The sequence below is a fragment of the Juglans regia genome, chromosome 15 (genome assembly GCF_001411555.2).
Source record: "Juglans regia cultivar Chandler chromosome 15, Walnut 2.0, whole genome shotgun sequence".
Taxonomy (NCBI): domain Eukaryota; kingdom Viridiplantae; phylum Streptophyta; class Magnoliopsida; order Fagales; family Juglandaceae; genus Juglans; species Juglans regia.
In genome coordinates this window covers 1,558,364-1,578,433 of record NC_049915.1, presented here as the reverse complement: position 1 = coordinate 1,578,433, position 20,070 = coordinate 1,558,364, and the positions used below count along the sequence as shown (strand labels likewise).

Below are 20,070 nucleotides of genomic sequence, written 5' to 3'. Positions count from 1 at the left end.
TCGGCATGTTGTTGGTTGTAGCAAATAGACGATGGATGAGATGATATATATTTACACGCATAGAATATACATTATAGTAGCTCATGATTATTAGTTTTTTTTCTTCGAAAAGAAAAAAGAAAAAGAAAAAAAAGAGGAGCTATTTACATATTTATATTACATTTCAGGTAAAAGAGGTAAAAAAATCATTGCTAAACCAGACACTATATATACATTATATATAGTTCCTCTTTCTTTATGTGGTATTTCCTTATGTAGACTTTAATCTATCCAAGCCATAAACTCTCTGCAAAAAATAATATATATCAGTATGAATAAACATATACAAGAACTGCATAATACAGTAATGTATATGGTGCTAGAAAACATGAAATTAAGCTTACCAGAATAGAGTGGATTTCCTCTAATAAAGGCAAAAACAATGAAATCAAGGTTTGCATTTCTTCTTTAAGGGACTCATTGTTTCCATCTTTCCCCATGAGAGTATTAGTGAAGGTTTTCCTGTCTGGCACTAGTTTTAGAGCTACCTGCAAATGAGCTACACTTGTTACTTGGAGTGTTTTGAAGAATCTCTGAACAAGCATATAGTACTATAACGAATGCTTTAATGCTTGAGAAAGCTTATAACAGTGAAACAAGGCCTAAAAATGAACTCATATACTGTATACACACACACACATATATATATATATTTCCTTCAATTTCAATGCAATCTGCTTAGAGAAAAGGCCCTAAAAAAAAAATAGCACGCATGATGAGGTATTTAACTAGACTCGAAGAGCACAAAGCTCTTCATGGGGCAGTCATTGAGAAAAGCAAAAAGCTCAAAGTGACCCCATTGATCAATTTTACTGATCACCCACCTTTTTGAAAAAATAAGTGATGGAGATAAAAGGATATAGGCATTTATCTAGGGAGGGACATGAGGTATTATTACTTTGAAAGCAGCTGATGATATCCATCCATGCCATGGCTTCAATGTGTTATTATAAGACTCTTCAACTGCTTGTTCCATCCTCTGCTCAGGGTCATTTGTTAATTCTTGTAATAATGCCGAAGTAAAATCCATGGATCTGGGAAGAAAAACAGAAGAAGAAGAAGAAGAAAAGGAACATTAGTCTGATACACTCATTTCACTCGAAAAAGAAAGCGTGTATTCACTGTAAAAAAAGCGTGTATACACTAATTTTAATCATTTCACTTGTTAATCTAATATTTTTTAAAAAATATACAATGATCGAAATACATATCTTATATTTTGCAATAAATAGATTGTATCAATTTCAAGTGAAACGAAAAGATCTTTTATCTACTTAGCAAAAGATCATTTCACTTGTTGGTCTCCCTTATTTGCGAATTTCATAGTGCTATTCCAGGTATGATGTGTTTGGTTTAATTGCTTTACCCTAATTTGATTGTGTTTTTTCTTGCAGGTTTTATCCGTTTGTCTAGGTTTGGTTTTGAGTCTGGTTCTGGTTTTTGTCCTGTAATCTCTTGTAATTAATTGGTTGGAAGCTTTTTAGTTTTTGATGCTTGGGTTTTGGTTTTTCTTGTTTATCTGTATCCCTCAGGTGTTGGGTCGTAACCACGGTTTTCCTCCACCACAAACGAGGGCTATCAATAAATTTGGGATACCGTCTTCTTCTTTAAAAAAAAGAAAAAAAAAAAAAACCAAGCCACTAAATTCTTTTGTTTTAACCCAGAATTACTAATAAGACTTGTCAAAGCAAGTCAACTTATTATAAAGGTTAATAATGGGATTGTAAATCACTAGATTCAGCATGAATAATCCAAATTTTACTAAAAAAAAAAGGATCACAAATTTAAGAAAAATATTTTTTCATGGAATTATGCTGGGACAAATAGATCAGACTTGTATGGGCATGGCCTTGATTCTCTAATTATTGTCTTATTCATGACTTGGTATATTCGTGATCCAAAGGTAAAGACAAATATTTGTCAGGCCATATGAATATGTTGTTTTTGTTGTTGCTGGTAATACTACTGCTGTTATCTTGAAATTGATGTTGATGGGTAATGAACTGATTTATAGCCCTATAGTATCATCTACTGATAAATTTTTGAGGTTGCTCCGGCCACTTACATGCCACATTCAAGGAACAGCTATATACAAATATCCCCTCTCAACGTTGTTAGATCACTTATTTTCATATTTTTGGGAACTTTTCTATTAGAATGTTAATATTAAAAGCCAAAGACAGAAATTTGTTTACCTGGTAAGCCAAAGAAAGGCTTTGCTACAGCTTGTTGCTTTCCTTGCATTGCCTTCACTGGCCTCTTTCTTCAAGATCTCAACCAAATTTGAATTCAGTAAAGGATCAGATTCATGGACCATTTCCAATTTCTGCACAAGAGACAGAACATAATAATGGAAGTCACTAAAGATAAAGGTAAGTTATAAATATCTCAGAAAAGCAACCTAGTTTCTGTCTTTCTGATAATAAAGCATTGCAACTTTGATAATGGCAGCAGGAAAGCATGCATGACTTTCCAAATTCAAAGGAGTATTCTTTTCATACAAAGAAATTTGTTGAAAGGTATATGCATAGGGAGAATAATCATGGTTTTCCTTCTAGTTAATACCTGAACATTCTGATGAATGTCCTGTCTCAGAACAGCCATTGTTGGTCCAAGCTTATCTGCAAGATGTATTCAACAGAAAGGTTTATGATTATCTACACATCCAAAACTATTGAGAGAGAGAGAGAGAGAGAGAGGACCAAACCAAGAACTTGAATAACCAAGTTGCAGACATAAAGAAAAGGCTTTGTGGGGATGTGAGGAGCAGCAGCTGAAGCAACATGATTATCACCAGGTTTAAGTTTGACAATCAGAGAGAGCTCTTCAATGGCATATCTCAGGATCTCTGTCCCCTTCTCCATCTCTCTTCTCCTCTTCATTTCAACCTCTATATCTTCTTTCTCTCCCTCTTCTTGGGCTTGCATCTCCTGCAGACTCTATAAATGTAACAAGGTAGAGGGAGATCAGGAATTCTCTTTGTTTTTTTTCTAATTTTTATTTTTTGCAAAAAGATCGGAAGCCTTTAGAATTTGCATTGATGAGTGTCTTTCTCTTTTGTTCTTTTTATTCTATATGCCATTGATGGCGACCTTAGATTTGACCTTGGAGTAATCGGCTCTCCTACAATTGCATTTCTATATTGTAAACATATATTCTTTGACATGGGTCGTCATATAATTAAAAATTAACAAGATTGCCGGCAAATTAATTACATCATTGTCTCTCTTTGCTCCTATCGATCACACTTTTTTTCATTGCAACTTGATCATGAGGGAATATTTATCATAATCATGTTGGCCATGTCCATGCTGCAAAGGCCAGCTGATGAAGCAGCTCGTTATAATGTTTGAACATATATATCATGTATGTATGGACATATCATGTACATATGCACGTATGTAAACACATTTTTTGTGAATTATATATTACAAAAGAGGATCTTTCACAGCATTGATTTCCAGAGTACAAGGAGGAAGAAGAAGAAGAAGAAGAAGATTGATGGGTACTATAACATGCTTCCAAAAGAGAACGTTTATATAAGTAGAAACCGCTACAAAAGTATATCTTATAACTCATGCTTGATTAGTGTCTTATAAATTAAACAGTACCTGATCTCCCAACTATCAATATACCTGATCTAGCGCCTGCCATTTAAAATAATCATTTAACTCCAAAATACAAACAAAATCCAGAGAGTGAAGAAATTAATGAGCCTAATTTATCTCATAAAACCGATTGTACAAGAGAGGATTGTTCATTGCTTATAAACATGCCCAAGACCTTGTCCACAGCTAATGTGGAATTATTACTCAACACCCTCACTCACGTGCAGGTCAGTATTTTTTTTGATCCTTGTCACGGAGTAAATAGTGTGGACTCCCATTTGTTTTGTGGCAGGCTCTGATACTATGAAGAAATTAATGGGTCTAACTCATCTCATAAAACTGATTCTACAAGAGAGGATTGTTAATTACTTATAAACATACCCAAGACCTTGTCCACAGCTAATATGAAATTATTACTCAACAGAGCTCCTCTCTATATATGTAATTGGCAGATTTTGATCTTTTGGTTTGCCGTGCACCAAGGTTGGAAAAATCCTAAGGTCGAGCGTACGTGGTGTATTTTTTTTTTCCTAATATCCAGCGAAGTACTAGAGGAGAGCGGCGTAGGGTGCCTAGCTTATGCATGAAACATAGGTCCCGGACTCAGCTTGTTAATTTCTTGACAAAACTTAAAAATAAATTAAACCGTTGCAAGTTTTTTTGATGTCCAAAAAATGAATTAATATATGTTTCAGATATATATGTATGTAAAGATAATGTTTCATAGAATGATATTCATCCATTATTATTTTTGTAATTAAATATTTAGAATTTATTTTTTTCATAGAAACTATCAATTAATCTTTTAGGAGATCATCTTTAATTCATTTTAGTGTGTAAGCTTGTTATAATTAAGTCTTATATAAAATCTTCCATAAAAAAAAAAGTCTTATGTAAAATCTAGATATTTTTGTTCCGCATTAAACATATAATGATATAATTGAGATCACCTTAAATAAATTTTTTCTTGCTCAATGAAGTTTAGATCATCATCAACCTTAAATGATTTTTCTTATATTTTTAATTTGGATTCTATATTAAGAAGCGTAATATTATATAATAAAAAACTTTGGGATCCATATTCATTAGTAAATTTATTATTTCTCTTAAACTCTTTTTAAATTACTTTTAGTGAGGCAACATCTTTGAAAATAGATAATATATGGAAATTATATAAAATTTTGGGACTATAGAAAAAAAAAAATTTGGAGAGAGGCATTTCTATGTATATTGAAATTTTAGAAAATGTTAGAGAGCATATGAGAATTATAATTTTCTTTGGGGGTTATTCTCTATATTTATAGAATTATAAGTAAAATTTAGGGAGCATTTTGAAATTTTAAAAAAATTTGGGGGCTATATATATAAATATAAATACATGCATGGTTTCTAGGGCATGCATGCATGCACATGTATATGAAATATGAAATGTCTCCCTTATTCTTCTTCCATGCACTAATTCCATTGATCATTTTGCCGATCGAGGAAAAACAAAATCATGACTTTAATTCGTTAGTTGTAGATTCCAATTAAAAGCATGGTAGTTAATCTGTCCTAGTATATGCTTACATGATCAATGATGCATGCATACCTTAATTATCGAGTTTCCTGCTAGTTGTATGTATTTTTTAGTATGGCATGCATTTATCAGAGATGATCATCAAAATAATTTTGCAAGACATATATATATATATATATATATATATCATGTTTTATTCATATTATATTTTGTAAGGCATGACTCTCATGACGTACTGGATATGTTGCATGCAGCTAGGATTATAAAAATATATCCAGTACTTACTTACTTCCCTATCAATATATATAATACCTCAATGAGTCTACATACTTATAACTACCATTAATATAAGTTAATCATAGAGTCCTGTACTCATTTTTCCTTTCCATGTAGCTTGACTTTTTTTTTTGGTAGTTACATATATTTGTTATGGGATACAACTCTCAAGTTTATTTCAATTTTCGGGACCTTAAAATTAGGATCCCGTTTAGATGTTGAGTCGAGTTAAGATGAATTGAGTTTTTTATAAATAGTAGTAAGTTGAGATGGTGGAGTGAGTTTTGTGGAGCTCACCTAATATGAGTTTAGATGTGTTTGGATGTTAAGATGAGTTAAGATGTATTTATGAGAAGTTGAAAAAAGTTGTGAGTCCTGTGTATAAAAATGTGTTGAGTTGAAAAAAATTGTGGGGTTCACGTATAAAGAAGAGTTGAGTTTAGTGATTTGAGAGTTATGTGTTTAGATATTGTATTCAATTTAAAATTAAACTAAACTCAACTCAGTCCAAATTTCAAACAGGCTAGACTCCGCATTGGGCTAGATTTTTTCGATCTGGTTCTGAATCTAGAAAATTAGATTCATTTATCTATCCTAATTTTATTTGGGCTAATATCCGGATCTAGTACCCGTCTTTATCCAAATGCAAATATTGTTACATAATGTGAGTTCCAAATTAATACCTAGATCTTTAACCAGGTTTCATATTTAAAAATAAAAAATTTATTTATAGATAAAATCATAAAACGACGTCATTTTGATCTTCAAAATACTATCATTTTGTGTTAATATCCCACCTCTTTAAGATGATTTTTTTGACAACTTCGAGTATCCGGTTATAACCCGGATAACCGGGCATCCATATTTTTATAATAAATCACCCACCCAAATTATAACTGGTTAATCCAGACGAGTGCCCAGATCACATTATAAAGCCAGATGCAAATTCGAGTATAACCGGTTACCTGAATTTGCATCCGAATTTATACCCCTACTTAAAACATTGAAGGACATCTAGGGTTTCTTTTTATTTTATTTTTTGGTCAGAAAATGAAGCATCTTGCACCATTTCCCACTTACTAAAATATTGGCTCTATACTGCTGTCAATTTAATTTGTTTTTTCTTTTTATACTTGTAAAGAGAGGCCAAGTAATTAGTTAAAAGTATAATTAGTCTCTTAAAATAGTTATAAAGAGCAAAAAAAGCTTTTTTCTTTCAGAAGATATCAACATATACGTTCAACCTTTGATTAGGTGAGCTAAGTTACCACTGCCACCACCCGTGGCCGCCACCGCCACTGCCGGCCACCGACTATAGTATTTTCTAGTTAAATGAAAACGAAAAAAAAAAAAAAGCATTTCTATAGGCCCATACATTTATAGGCTATAGCATCTGGTAATTGGGCCCATCATTCAATCTGTCTATAAACTAAACCGGCCTCTTGGGCCTCCTGCTAGACACGAAATTGCAAAACTACCCTCAATCCTTCCACTTAATTACGCTTATATCCTTATCAGTATCTGGTAGAAACAGAAGGCGCAGACACTTCAGTCATCAACCATGGCCTCGACCGTTGTGGTGTCGTCGGTGGGTGCACGGTTAGTGCATCTACCGCGCTTATTAGCACCGTTCACCACCCGACTTAGACCGACATACTCCTCCTCTAAAATGGGTTTTACCCCGATGCATCTCGGGACCACTCTACTAGCAAGAAAGCTTGTAGTTCGAGCTGCTAGAACTGAGTCCAAAGGGACCTCCTTAGGTTCCAAAGCTCCCCATTTTGAGGTTTTTCCTTTCGGCTATTGTCGTATTTGTACCAGGTCATTTTGGTCTTCTCCAAATTGGGTTGCAATTTAATCATTCCTTGTTTTCGGTTGGTGTAGCTTCCAGAGCCACTTACTGGGAAAGTGTGGAAATTAGAAGATTTTGAACCATATCCTGCTTTGCTGGTAAATTTTCCCATTATTTTTTTTTTTCCCCTTTAAAAGACATTTTCTTTTCGTGTTGCTAGTATAGATAGCCCTTTTTACGTTGATTATCTGGAATATTGTTGGTGAATTCTTTTTTGTCATGAGTAATTGAAGATATTATTAAATAGTTGCAAAAGGCATAGCCCAACTACACAGGACGTATACAAATGTATTGGATATTCTTGATCCTTGGTGTTCACTTAACATTGTTATAAACACGAGGAACCTCAAACAAAGAGTAATTGGTTAGAGTCAGGTATTTGAGGAGCTTAAATTTGGTGAGTCCTACTAAACGTCTCTTGACAGTTGAATAGTTGCTTTTTTCTTTCCTCAGCAGGTTTGCAAATTTAATAATCCACTTCATTCCCCCCCCCCCAAAAAAAAAAAAAAAAATTCTCTAGATCCTATAATTTTATAAAGGTTAAGTGAAGAACATTTTGGATTATCTCTTGGTATTTTACCTAACCCATCATTTAATTGCAGTTGAATTTAACTTTTCATAATTGAGTTTACAATGTTGCGTCAAAAATAAGAATCATATGTGGGCTTGGATTCTAATGAGGCCGAAGTTTCAGATTGGCCTATGGTTAACTGCAGAATCTAAGGAAAACATAGGATATGATTGCTTCTTGTGAAACTTAAGAAGAGCCAACTCTTGAGGGTTTGATCCAATGGGATTTTTTTACAATTGACTGAATTATATATGAGAAGTTAATGTTAATTTCCCATAAAGGATCAATAGTACCTACCATTCGGGCTGAGTTTCATTCAACCTTTATTGTGGCCTACATGCCCATAAATTAGGCAGGTTCTTATGATGGAGAAAACCAGTCGTGAAATTTGTAATAATATGTGACATATGCCCATATGTTATGACTATCTCATCTCCCGGGACCCTTAAAGCATGACCATTACCACAACTATGGCTATTCCTTTGCTAGGGAGTTTCTATAATGATATTTTTGCCAAACTAGACTTGCAGTAAAGTGCCTTTTCTCTCTTTGTAGAATAATATGAGCAATGATAAAATTCATTCTATCAGAGTTGTAATGCAGGTTATGTTTGTTTGCAACCACTGCCCATTTGTTAAACACTTGAAGAAAGCTATTGTGAAGCTGACCAATTTTTACATGAAGGTATCTGAAAATATCTCCTCCCAATATGCTTTCTTCCATTTCCTGTTGCACTTTGGAACTTGAGTAACTTATTCACATGCTATTGTATCTTGCTGCAGAAAGGACTTGCAGTGGTTGCAATATCTTCAAATTCTATAGCTACTCACCCACAGGTTCTAATAACTCCATAATTAGGAATTCGATCTGTATTGAAGCTATTGTAACATAAACTGCTCCTCACAGGATGGACCACAATTCATGGCAGAAGAAGCTAAGCTACTTAACTATCCTTTCCCATATTTATATGATGAGGTATACTATGTCACTCTCACCCTGATTCTTATTTTTGGTGAAGTGTGTAAGCACTCACATATGCAAAAGCCTATGTGGTCATATGTTTTTATCTTCATAGTAGTCGGCTTTCATTTTGTCAAACTGCTACATTCTTGTTCATGCACAATAGAGCCACTATCAAATAGGAATTGGTGCTAGTGTTTCACCCATGTAATCTGTTGAGCTGTCGGAGTACTCATCCTCTGTCTAGAATGCTGGGTAATATCAGGTTTATTGGAGATCAGAAGCTTCACCATGCACGTAGTTCTCCAAATTATAGGTTTAGTTACAGGTCTCTGTAACTAAAGATTGGAAGTTACCAGTGGCTACTAACATTTTATCTTTTTGATATTTTTTCAATAGTCTTTGGACAGAATAAATATCCCTATATAAATAATGGGTGGAGGATGAGGTAATGTTTTGAGGGAAGGAATGTGAATAGCTTTTATTGATTGAAAAAGTGGTCCACTTTGGTATTTGGCACACATGATTATGATAGGCGGGGACTTATTTATTATGGGCATGGTGAAAAATATTTCCCTTCAATTTGTTGGATGATGTAACAGTTATGAGTTTTAAGTCATATTGTAAAGAAATGACCCAAAATGGTGACGCTGAAGAAAGAGGAAAAGATAATAAAAAAGGACTCTATCATGGTCACCCTCTCTTGCCAACTAATTTCTTTTATAAAGAAGTCTCTAGTGTAATTGAGCTTCTTTGTTTACTATAATCTAACCTATTTTTTTATTTAATTCTATTAAAATGAGAAAAATAATCGGTTGATTTTGGTCCTCCTTTGCCCCAGTTCGTCATTTTTCCTTTTATTTTGATATTAATTTGTAATTTTAGTTTTAAGTACTTGATAACCGTCCTTAGAAATGATATGGATGGGAGCATAACTTCTTGCTTGTGCCATATATTTAGCTTTGTATGTTCAATTGCAGTCACAGGATGTTGCACGAGAATTTGGAGCAGTTTGCACACCAGAGTTTTTCCTATTTAAAAAGGTGGTAACAACCTGTAAAAGTTACTTCCATTTTTAAGTGTGGTATCTCATGTTAGACCTGGCTCAAAGAAGCTCAGGCTCATGTCATTTGCTTTGAAACCCACCTGCATGATCCAACAATGCTTGTATTTTGGGTGACATATCTAACATGGTGGTACTTTTGTCAATTAAACACAGGATGGTCGGAGGCCATTTGAACTGGTATATCATGGTCAATTTGATGATTCCCGACCCAGTAATAATGTACCTGTTAGTGGAAGGTTAATCCCGTTTGTCTTTAGCTTAATTTGAATGAACATTGCACATCTGCTGCCATCCATATGACAAGGGTAGCTAACTCGCTTCACTAATACTGTGACTAGGGACTTGAGCAGGGCGATAGATTGTGTTCTCAGCAGCCAACCAATCCCATCAGTTCAGAAACCTAGGTATCTTCTCCTCTATACACTTTTTTTAACATCTATAAAGCCCTTATAGCCTTATAGGACATAATTACATGGTTAAAGTGATCTTTTTCCTATATATGTGACAGTGTTGGATGCAGCATAAAGTGGCATCCTGAGACAACTCTGTAATCTGTAATCACTGGTTTGAACTTCATGAAGACAAATTACAGAACAGTGTGGTGTTTCTATCAGGTATCAAAGCCTCTTATGTAAGGGACGAACACTATTTGATTTAGTATGTACTAGTATTTTTCTTCCTTCTCTTAATCTTTTCAGTCTTCCCGTCTTATCATTTTGGATTTCTCAAGGCATGGAAGACAAGGAATGCTGTAAGATTTGATATTTTGTATATGATTATGTAATATGAGCTCTATTTGTAATATTTTCATTTGGATGACAGCCGTTACATTGAATTTTCTTGCCCGATCTTACGTTCTTTTATGCGATTTGGAATCGTCTATGGTGCCATTCCCATTAAGATGCGTCTGCAAGCTTAAACAAAAAATACTGAGTATTGGTAATGGCTTATGCATCTTTATATTCATCGTCATATTTGCATAACATCTCCTCAAATTGGTCTGCATTGGATTATGCATCTTCAAAATTTTGCATAATTATGAACAATATTTCTTCAAATTAACAATGTTTCTTCAAATTTGAGGAAATATTTGAAGAAACATTGTTTACTCTCCAAATATTATTTTACTGTTTTTTCTCTCTCCTACCATTTATCTCTCTCAACATCAATGCAAACAAAGAAACCAAAGAGGACCGAACGGGTTGATAATTGCTTATTTAAAGCAGATCAAGAAAAAATAATTTTAGGAAGAAAAAAAAAATATTTTATTATTATTTGGTTCAAAGATACATAATCCAATGTGAGAGTTTTCTTAATATACAAAATCAATCTTCAAAAGATGTGATTTTTCATATGCATATAGAGAAATCTATGCCAGTGCTAATAACCAAAAATAAAATAAAATAAAAAGGAATTGTGACCATACTGCTGATATTTGCTCATAAGCTATCAAGGTTGAGAATAATTCAATGAGTATAGATATTATGCTTAACAAACCATAAAGCGAAGTTTTTAAACACATCCAAGCATTCAGTATTTCAGGAGTTATTATGGTGTGATCTTTTTGGCAATTTATGAGCCTACATCTACTAAAGCCCAAACGCTCTGTGCACATCTTCCTTAAAGGCAGGGTCAGAGTTTGTTGTGTCTGGTTGATTTCGCATTTTACCTATCTAAACTTTGGCCCTTGCGTTGTGCGGGTAATGACTTTAAAATCAAGACTCCTATGGCTCTTTTATCCCTTAGCCTTAGGTACGTACAAGGCGTCACAATTATACGGGACATTTGGAAACCAAATCTACCAGGTCTCTTTCCATTTCCATTACACAAAACCATTATTCATGAACCATCTTTTTTGACATGGAAAATACTTTAGCTACAAAGGGATTGATTATATAAAAGTAAACCTATAAACTGATATGATTTGATATGGTAGGTCAGATTGTAAAGTTATTTTTATTATAATGTAGATCTCGGATTTCATGAAATCACATCAGTTTGTGGGTTTATTTTGTGTAATTTTTTTGTATCTGTAGCAGTTCTCTTTTGTCATTGCCCAAACATAAATGTCTCTGCAATCACAACCACAACCATGTTAATGTGCAAAACATTCTAGACAGGAATTTGATATATAACAGAGAAAATCATTTTGCATCCAGGCATACAAGCGCGCCCTAGAAAGCTTGACAGGAAGATGATGACCTTCCAAAGTTACCCTTATTTTCTTTCAGCTTTACGCTAAACATCATCTGTGAGAAGGTGGTTTGGATTTAAAAGATCTAGATAGATGAGAGCTTTAAGATATTTTTACCTTTAACGGCTACACATTATGCAGTTCTTTAAAATTTTTTTTCTTAATAAAAAAAGGTAGAGAGATGATTTAGGTTGCGTTGGGTAGTGAAGTATTTTTAAATATTCTGTGAATAGTAATGAAAAAGTAATAGAATATTGAATAGTAGTGAGAAGTAATAATAAAATAATAAATAGCAGTGAGGTATTCTAAACTAGGCTGTGACAAGGGTTTCTCAAGAAACTGCAACATTTCAGTAAAGCTGCCATTTAAAAAAAAAAAAAATGCTGAGGTCAGGCCTCTTATTATTAAGAATCCCTCACCGAGGTGGAGGAACAACTATACTTACAACTACCAACACAACTAAAAAATTACATAAATGTCAAATATAAAGAATACCCAATTTATCCATACGAACTAAGCCCCGAATACGACCTTCCATCAATGTCAAGTAAAGCTGCCATTTGCCCATTTGCATGTGACATGCGTGGATATGTATGTGCCCTTATCCATACATGCTAGCACATATGTGGAAAACTTCTGAGCATGACAAAATATATTTTGGTAGTTTAGGCATCACAATAAGATATAAAAATTTAAAAATGTTGCAATTATAACGTTTTTGACTCCAACCATACTGGTTGACAATGACCAAAGTTAAAAGTTTTGTAATTATTGTTGTAAAAGTTACTATGAGAGGAGGCTTGTAACATTATTAAACAAAATTAAACATTTTTTTTGAATTATAATTTTAGTCAGTTGGAGCTGATCTGTGTGCTTTTCAGTTACATGTCAATTACTAAAAGGGCTTGCCGCTTAGAAGGATGTGTACTTGCTGATCCACCCAACTACTATATAACTTCTAATTGCTTAAGAAGTTTCACAAGAATGATTACTTTAGAGGATGGTTGCTTGCAATCTTAGACATTGGGATTCGATAGATTGAAGTGAACAATCTGTGGGCCCAAGATGGTCTCATGTATATGACTAAAAGCAATGTATCTTTTGAAGAACATGGAGCAGGAATCTTTTTATTTCTGCATCAACCATAATTGGAAAGTTGAAAAGGAAAGGGGTCTTTTTTCTTCTCTTAATTTTGTGTTCTACCAGACTAAATCCCTCCCAATCTGTATCACCACCTCGCTTTTTAGTGGCCCAGTCCTCCACAGACATCCATTAGGTACACTTTGTGGCAGAGATATGCTAATTGAATCATAACACGTAGGCAATATTGTAGTTTTCTGTTTAACTTTACTTCCTCCATTAGGATATATTGTTTGTTTAGAATCTAAGCTACCAGTTTTTTTTTTTTGGGGGGGGGTGGGGGGGTTGTGGTGGTGGGGTTGTGGAGTGATTCTGGATTGTGGGGTTGAGGAAGGAGTTCTTGTGAGTTATGTATTCCTGATTTTATAATTCAATTTTTGAAGCTTGTGAAGATTCGCTTAAACTTTGGTGTGATTGTACCAGCACTAATGTATCGAATTCCATCAGAACTTCGCAGTTATGTGTGCTTGGACATGAATGATCTTTTAGGAAGTCCTTGTGTTGCAATCCTCCTTGTATTTACAAATATTAAAAAAAAGGTGCTGAAACATGTGCATCATTCATGCTATTCCGCTATCTAAATGCCAGTGTGATAACCTCTTGCATTCTTGCTACTACATAAAAATTGTCAATCAATCTATTTCTCAATTACTTCTTTATTTTAAATTATAGAAAAATAACAAAGAACTACAATATTCTAGAACCCTGGATTGCTGCTTCTGGGTTTTTTGCTACCCCATTGAGAAGAGCCTTTGGATTTTAAACATTCTCATTCTTGTGCCTGATTTCCTTTAGCATCATCACTACATCTTTCATAGTTGGCCGTTCTTCTGGGGAAGCATTCAAGCATAGGATAGCAACTCCAAGAACTTGAAGCATCTCCTGGATCTGTGCTCCAGATTTTGAAACTAGTTGTTGGTCTAGAATTGAAATGAATTCTCTTTTTCTTTCTCGAACTTCCCTGATAACCCAGGTGGCGATGTGAGCACCTTCTGGTATCCTGCCATCAGTTGGTTCCATCCCAGTTAAGACCTCTAGCAGCACCACTCCATAGCTGTACACATCACTCTTCACTGTGATCTTCAAGCTGTATCCATATTCTGCAATTCGTGACAAGCATGGATTAAATCTTTTGCTTTGACTAAAGATGTACTTTACCCAGCTTAAATGACTAGAACTGAACATAATTTGAGGAACCTTTCGAGTGTAATTGAGGAACATCTTGAGTTATGGAACATCACTACAATTTTTAAATAGTCTATCTTGATAATGATAATAAAGTCTTTTCCAAAAAGATGTTAAAAGCTCAACTTCATATTATTTTAGTTTGATAGGTATCTTGCTGCGGTTATCTAAGAAGAACCTTAAGCATTTACACTCACCAGGGGCAATGTACCCATAAGAACCAGCAACTGTGTTGGAAACTCTTGAAGATTCTGGAGATTGAACAAGTTTCGCAAGGCCAAAATCGGCTAAAAACGCTTCAAATTGTTGGCCTACCAAGATGTTGTTAGCTTTGATATCACGATGAATTATAGGAGGAATACAGTCATGGTGAAGATAGGCTAAACCATAGGCTGCTCCCAGTATGATCTTATACCTAGCATCCCAGTCCAAGAACAGCCTCTTCTCATGGAGCAATCCAGCCAAACTTCCATTACAGATGTAATCAAACAAGAGCAATCTAATTGTTCCATTGTCACAACATCCCAGAAGCCTCACTATATTTTTGTGCCTTATAGATCCAAGAGTCTCAACTTCTGTAGAAAACAGGTCTCTCTCAGGAACCTCCCCATTCTTCACTGGCCATAGTTTCTTCACTGCAATTACCTGCTTTCTTGGAGTCTCAACACGATAAACGATGCCGGAACAACCCTTTCCTACAATGTTAGCATCCGAAAGCCCTGTGACAATATCGTTTATGGAAAAACTAAGTTTTTGAAATGGAGTGATATCCCATTCCAAGTCATGATCTTCTTCATCGTTCTTTCCAAATAAGCCTCCATGGACTTTGATTAATAGAACTAGTCCAAAAATCAATATCACCACTGTTACTGTTATACTAAGAAGAGCATAGATGATATGTTTTCTGATGGATTTCATGCCATGAAGATTTCCATTTATGCGGCACTCACTTCTGTTGATGCAGAGTTCTTGATTGCCGGAAAACGCTGTGGCTGGAAGGTCATGGAAGAACTTGGTATCAGGAAGGAGACCTGAAAAATTATTGTATGAGACATCCAGAGATACTAGGTTATCAAGTTTACCCAGTATTATCAGGCTTCCTGTTAGCATGTTGTGAGAGAGATCCAAGTTGGCAAGCTTTGAGAGATTAGAAAAACTCTCTGGAATAGGGCCAGTCAGAGAATTCCAACTCAAATTCAATAGAATATCTAATCCTTCAAGATGACCGATTTCATCTGGGATAGAACCAATGATCTTGTTGCTGCTAATGTCCAACAACTGTAAATCCCTGCAGAGGCCAAGTGATTGAGGGATGAAACCAGTAATGTGGTTTCCACTGATTACTAGTTTGTTCAAGGACGTAAGCTTGCCCATATTCTCAGGAATGATACCTTCTATTTTATTCATGGAAATATCTAGAACATTTAGGTCAACAAGAAGTTCTAATGTCGAAGGAATCATGCCTTGGAGTGTATTTCCGTGCAAGTCAACCATTTCTAGTTTAGTGCAGTAACCAATTTCAGGAGGAATTTCTCCTGTAAATTGGTTGTCTGACATTTCAAGGAAGCTCAAACGATGTAGAAGCCCAATTTCTGATGGGATTTGACCGGTTAAGTTGTTTGATCCCAGCCGTAAACGGATCAAGCTGGTGCAATTACCAATATGAGGTGGAAGTTCACCTGAGATTCTATTTGATATCAACAACAATTGGGTTAAGTTCTTGAGATTGAATAGAGAGCTTGGAATTGATCCGGTGAGCATATTGTGTGAAAGATCCACTGCTTGAAGTTTCTCACAGTTGGCTAGCTCAGTTGGTATTCTTCCTTGGAGCTGATTCTGCCAAGCAAAAAACTGAGAAAGTTCTTTCAGTTGCCCGATGGCCGGTGGAATCTCACCAAAAAGTCTGTTGTTGTCCAATTCGAGTTGCTTCAGACTGGAAAAGTTGCCTATAAATGATGGTATTGTGCCAGAAAGATTGTTATTAGGCACAAGAAGCTCCTCCAATGTTACTAAATTTGCAAGCGACACAGGAAGCTCACCACTGAGGGAATTTGATGAAAAGTCTATAACCACCAAACTTGAACAGTTTCCAAGAGTTTCTGGCATGCTTCCACTTAGACTGTTCTGCCATAATAACAACCTTTTGAGGCTTTTTAACATACTCAATTCATCAGGAAACTTTCCCGACAGCTGGTTTTCATGAAGAAACAAGTTCTCTAAGGATGAGCAATTGCCAATTTCTGGTGGGATTTGGCCCGTGATATTGGTTGTGTAGATGGAAAGAGTCTTGAGATTCTCAAGTTCTCCCAAGCTGTGTGGAATCTGCCCCGAAATACCAGTTTCTGCAAGACCAAGAAAAACTAGTCTTTTACAGTGTGATATGAGCGTTTGGATTTCGCCATGAATTCCCAGATTTCCACCTGCACGAAATACTTCCAGACCTGACAACTTGCTGACTTCTGAAGGAATCCTTCCAGAGAGCTGGTTATCAAACAATTCCAGCTCTTCAAGGTTTGAGCAATTTCCGATTTCTATTGGAATTGGACCCCGTAAGGAATTTGAATTCAGTGACAATACCTGCAACTTGTGTAGCTTTCCTACTTCTGCCGGGATGTTCCCTGATAGAGCATTATAACCAAGGTCCAAGGTGGTCAGTGATGACATGTTTCCTATTGAAGGTGGGATTTCTCCAGTGAGGTTTGCATTTGAAAGGACAAGAGCAATGAGATGGTTGAAGGAGAGGAGCTGATTGGGGAAGCCGGTGTGAAGGTTGATGGATGTTATTGTGATTTCCGAAACAAACCCATCAGTGGAACATTGGATATAATCCCATTTGCATGGATTATGGTCGTTTGGATTCCATGAAGAGAAGAATATAGCAGAGGAAGATGAATTGAAGGCTGAAAGCCATGAAAGGAGAGACAGACCTTCTTGATTCAAGGCAGAAATGGTCTGAAACATGTAGATCTTCAGAAACAAGAAACAAAATAGCGATTGCATTGCTTGACATGAAGCTCATCTAATCTCACAAAACCAGTCTCTCAAAGTCTATCTGTATGTTCTATGATCGACAAGGGGATACTAAAATGCTTTTGGATTCATCCAAATTTGCTGGAAGAAAGGGTAAAATATGTGCTCTTGAAAGCTGAAATCCTTTCCACATACTCCATGAGGTTGTCACTTTTAATGAATAAATAGACAGCTAGGGACTTGGGTGACTGATCATTTATGGTCTTAATTACAGAGATGGTTAAAAAGAATTTAGTCATATTAATATTTTGGGAATAAAGGGAACTGGATTCAGTTCTTTATGATATGAGAGGCTTTTCTTCTTTCGAATGTTGACAAATTTGGTACTATTTACCTTTTCTGTATCCTATACAGTCGAATTTTTTCTTGTAGAATAAGGCTGCATTTGGCATTGGGAAATACAGTACTTTTCTTCTATGAGTACTAAAAAAGATGCACTAGAAAAGGATGTAAGATGTAAGACAGCCCACTGAATTAAGATTTTCCCTACTCTTTCTCTATCAGAATTGTTCTTTTCTTTCTCAGATAATAATGAAATCAGCAGTACATAATAGATTGAGCTGGCCTGCATTGAGAGATTATCCAAAGGTAGAGAACAAAAGAACATCAGCAGTGAAAATAGTATTAGATTTCCTTATTTGCTAGAAGTCAGGAGACTCATTTCAAAATTATGTTGCAACTGGAAAAAGATGAGTAGCTTAGCATAAGTAAACAAAACATGCACATACACATACTAATTAGTACAAGACCAAACCAGACATTCATTCATTTGTTGCAAGAGACCATCATGTGATGTTTTTTGGTTCTTATTTCTGTAATTATTCAGTAATTCAAATTCATTATAATAACTTCTTATCTGTGGGATCATTGACTGTTTGATGGGAATTTTTGTAGTTTATGATCAAATGCTTTCACATACAGATCATCCATCCTTTTTTGAACTAATGATATACACAGAGAATGAAAAGGACAAAGCAGCACCTAGAAATGCGGTATGAACACTTCAAAATATTCTGAGATATTGATGCGGTGAGGTCTCAAAATCATCTTAGTTTGATAAAGTTTTTTCTTATCACGAAAGTTAGCCAGCCATCTTCCATAGGGACAACAATATAGGTCCATGCCGCATATTCAGAAAGCTCATTTTCTTCCCCATGCATGAACCTTCCAACAAACCAAACAGCAACCTAGCTAGCTAATAAAAAGTAAAAAAAATAAAAATTGGGTTCTCTTGTAATTTCCCTTCGTAGAATATACCAGAAGACATCCTCGATCGGCTTAGTGAATTTTTTGCACTTTGTAATGTTAGATATCTTTGAGTTTATATGTAGATCATTGATTTTAGCCTGTGATTAGTGATTTTCTGAGATGAACATTAAATTGTAAGAGAATATAACTTTAGACATTTGAACAAGGGTAATTAGTTACAAGTCCCAAATGCATTATGCTTCGTGCAAACCTTTTGTAAAAAAATGGATCCCTTAAAAAAGTGATTTTTTCACACTTTTTCCTTGTGGGTTTATTTATTTATTTATTTATATATAAAGGGATAGAATTTCTTTTTGAGTAATGGGCTTTTGTTATTGCTTATCTGCAGAAGATTGAGAGTAGGTAGTTGATCCCACGAAGGGATACATGTTTGATAAAAGTATAGTTGAAAATTGGAAGATAGAGAGAAATTGTCTCCCAACTAATATTAAATACCAGTCTCTCTAAGACCTCGTTCAAACTCGGCTAGCCTAATATTAACTATAATAAAGCTCAAGTACTTAAATGAATATTAACATCTTCCTTTTCTATTTCCCAAATCTTTTCATATCATAAAGTTTTAATAAAGAATAAAAAAGTTTAACAGGTTAATTTGACACTCATCTGCAAGCAGCCACAAATTATGATATATACAAGAGAAATGATTTGTACAAGTTCCAAATAGATAAATTTCGTGCATGTCTTTGTAAAAAAGTATACTCTATCTTAAAAAAATAAAAAAGTTATTATTTTTAGTTAGACCAATCTTTTTATAAACGATTTATGCGGGCTTATCTAATATGAACTTGTACCTAGTATTATTGGGTCTGCTGATTGGTAGATCATGGTGTGAAACAACTCTTAGTTGGTTTCGACCTGCGTCAAATTCATCTCAAATGGGGATTATTCTTGGATTTCTGCCTTCAATTATAACATGGAAACTTTGGGAACGCAGGTGCATAGCACGAATGGAAGGTAGATTGGTTTCGGTACAGGCTTTGTGGCATTCTATCATACACTGGATTGGCATAATTTCTCATGATGTTTCTCGGGTGTAGAGGATTTCTCAAGCCGACAGATACATTTTACACAGTCTTATGATTCCTCCAATCCCAAGTCAAACAAACCAAATTCAACTTGTTTCATGGAAAAAGCCTACAGGTGATCGAGTTAAACTAAATACGGACGGAAGTAGCCTTGGAAATCCAAGTCCTTCGGTGCAGGAGGGGTGGTTCGAGATAGGTATGGTGCTCTGGTTTTTGCTTTCTCTGTGAATATAGGACATGGTTCTCGTTCACGGGCTGAGCTAAGGGCTTTGTTGGAAGGTGTTAAACATTGTATATAAAGAAATTTCCATGCGGTAGATATAAAGGTTGATTCCA

General features: G+C 35.1%; 2 protein-coding genes and 1 pseudogene across 3 annotated transcripts; 1 reads left to right on the top strand and 2 right to left on the bottom strand.

The window, feature by feature from the left end:
- Positions 1-227: 227 nt before the first annotated feature.
- On the bottom strand, positions 228-3,046 carry LOC109012170 (glycolipid transfer protein 3-like). Its single transcript, XM_018993682.2, has 6 exons — positions 2,747-3,046; positions 2,605-2,660; positions 2,235-2,365; positions 938-1,073; positions 384-527; positions 228-286 (listed from the first exon to the last, which is right to left on the bottom strand). The coding sequence occupies exons 1-6, from the start codon at positions 2,964-2,966 to the stop codon at positions 251-253; spliced, it is 723 nt and encodes a 240-aa protein (XP_018849227.1). The 5' UTR covers positions 2,967-3,046; the 3' UTR covers positions 228-250.
- Positions 3,047-6,984: 3,938 nt separating this feature from the next.
- LOC109012163 lies at positions 6,985-10,726 on the top strand. 2 transcript variants are annotated; one of them, XM_018993676.2, is made up of 9 exons: positions 6,985-7,228; positions 7,327-7,392; positions 8,469-8,549; positions 8,648-8,701; positions 8,772-8,840; positions 9,806-9,868; positions 10,045-10,127; positions 10,230-10,295; positions 10,400-10,726. In XM_018993676.2, exons 1-9 carry the CDS (start codon positions 7,004-7,006, stop codon positions 10,440-10,442), a joined length of 750 nt encoding a protein of 249 aa, XP_018849221.2. In that variant the 5' UTR covers positions 6,985-7,003; the 3' UTR covers positions 10,443-10,726. The 2 variants fall into 2 exon arrangements, with proteins under 2 accessions (XP_018849221.2, XP_018849222.1); XM_018993677.2 differs by lacking the exon at positions 6,985-7,228 and having other exon boundaries at positions 7,325-7,392; positions 8,456-8,549.
- Positions 10,727-13,952: 3,226 nt separating this feature from the next.
- On the bottom strand, positions 13,953-17,429 carry LOC109012165 (annotated as a pseudogene).
- Between the last annotated feature and the right edge of the window lie 2,641 nt (positions 17,430-20,070).

Excerpts from the sequence above, each read along its gene's own strand:
- LOC109012163 (XM_018993676.2), top strand. The coding sequence starts at position 7,004 with ATGGCCTCGACCGTTGTGGTGTCGTCGGTGGGTGCACGGTTAGTGCAT. Across the intron at positions 8,702-8,771 it reads CTATAGCTACTCACCCACAG|GATGGACCACAATTCATGGC; the intron begins GTTCTAATAACT and ends TGCTCCTCACAG. Across the intron at positions 10,128-10,229 it reads AATGTACCTGTTAGTGGAAG|GGACTTGAGCAGGGCGATAG; the intron begins GTTAATCCCGTT and ends TACTGTGACTAG.
- LOC109012170 (XM_018993682.2), bottom strand. The coding sequence starts at position 2,966 with ATGCAAGCCCAAGAAGAGGGAGAGAAAGAAGATATAGAGGTTGAAATG. Across the intron at positions 2,661-2,746 it reads CTTGGTTATTCAAGTTCTTG|ATAAGCTTGGACCAACAATG; the intron begins GTTTGGTCCTCT and ends TACATCTTGCAG. Across the intron at positions 528-937 it reads TATCATCAGCTGCTTTCAAA|GTAGCTCTAAAACTAGTGCC; the intron begins GTAATAATACCT and ends GCTCATTTGCAG.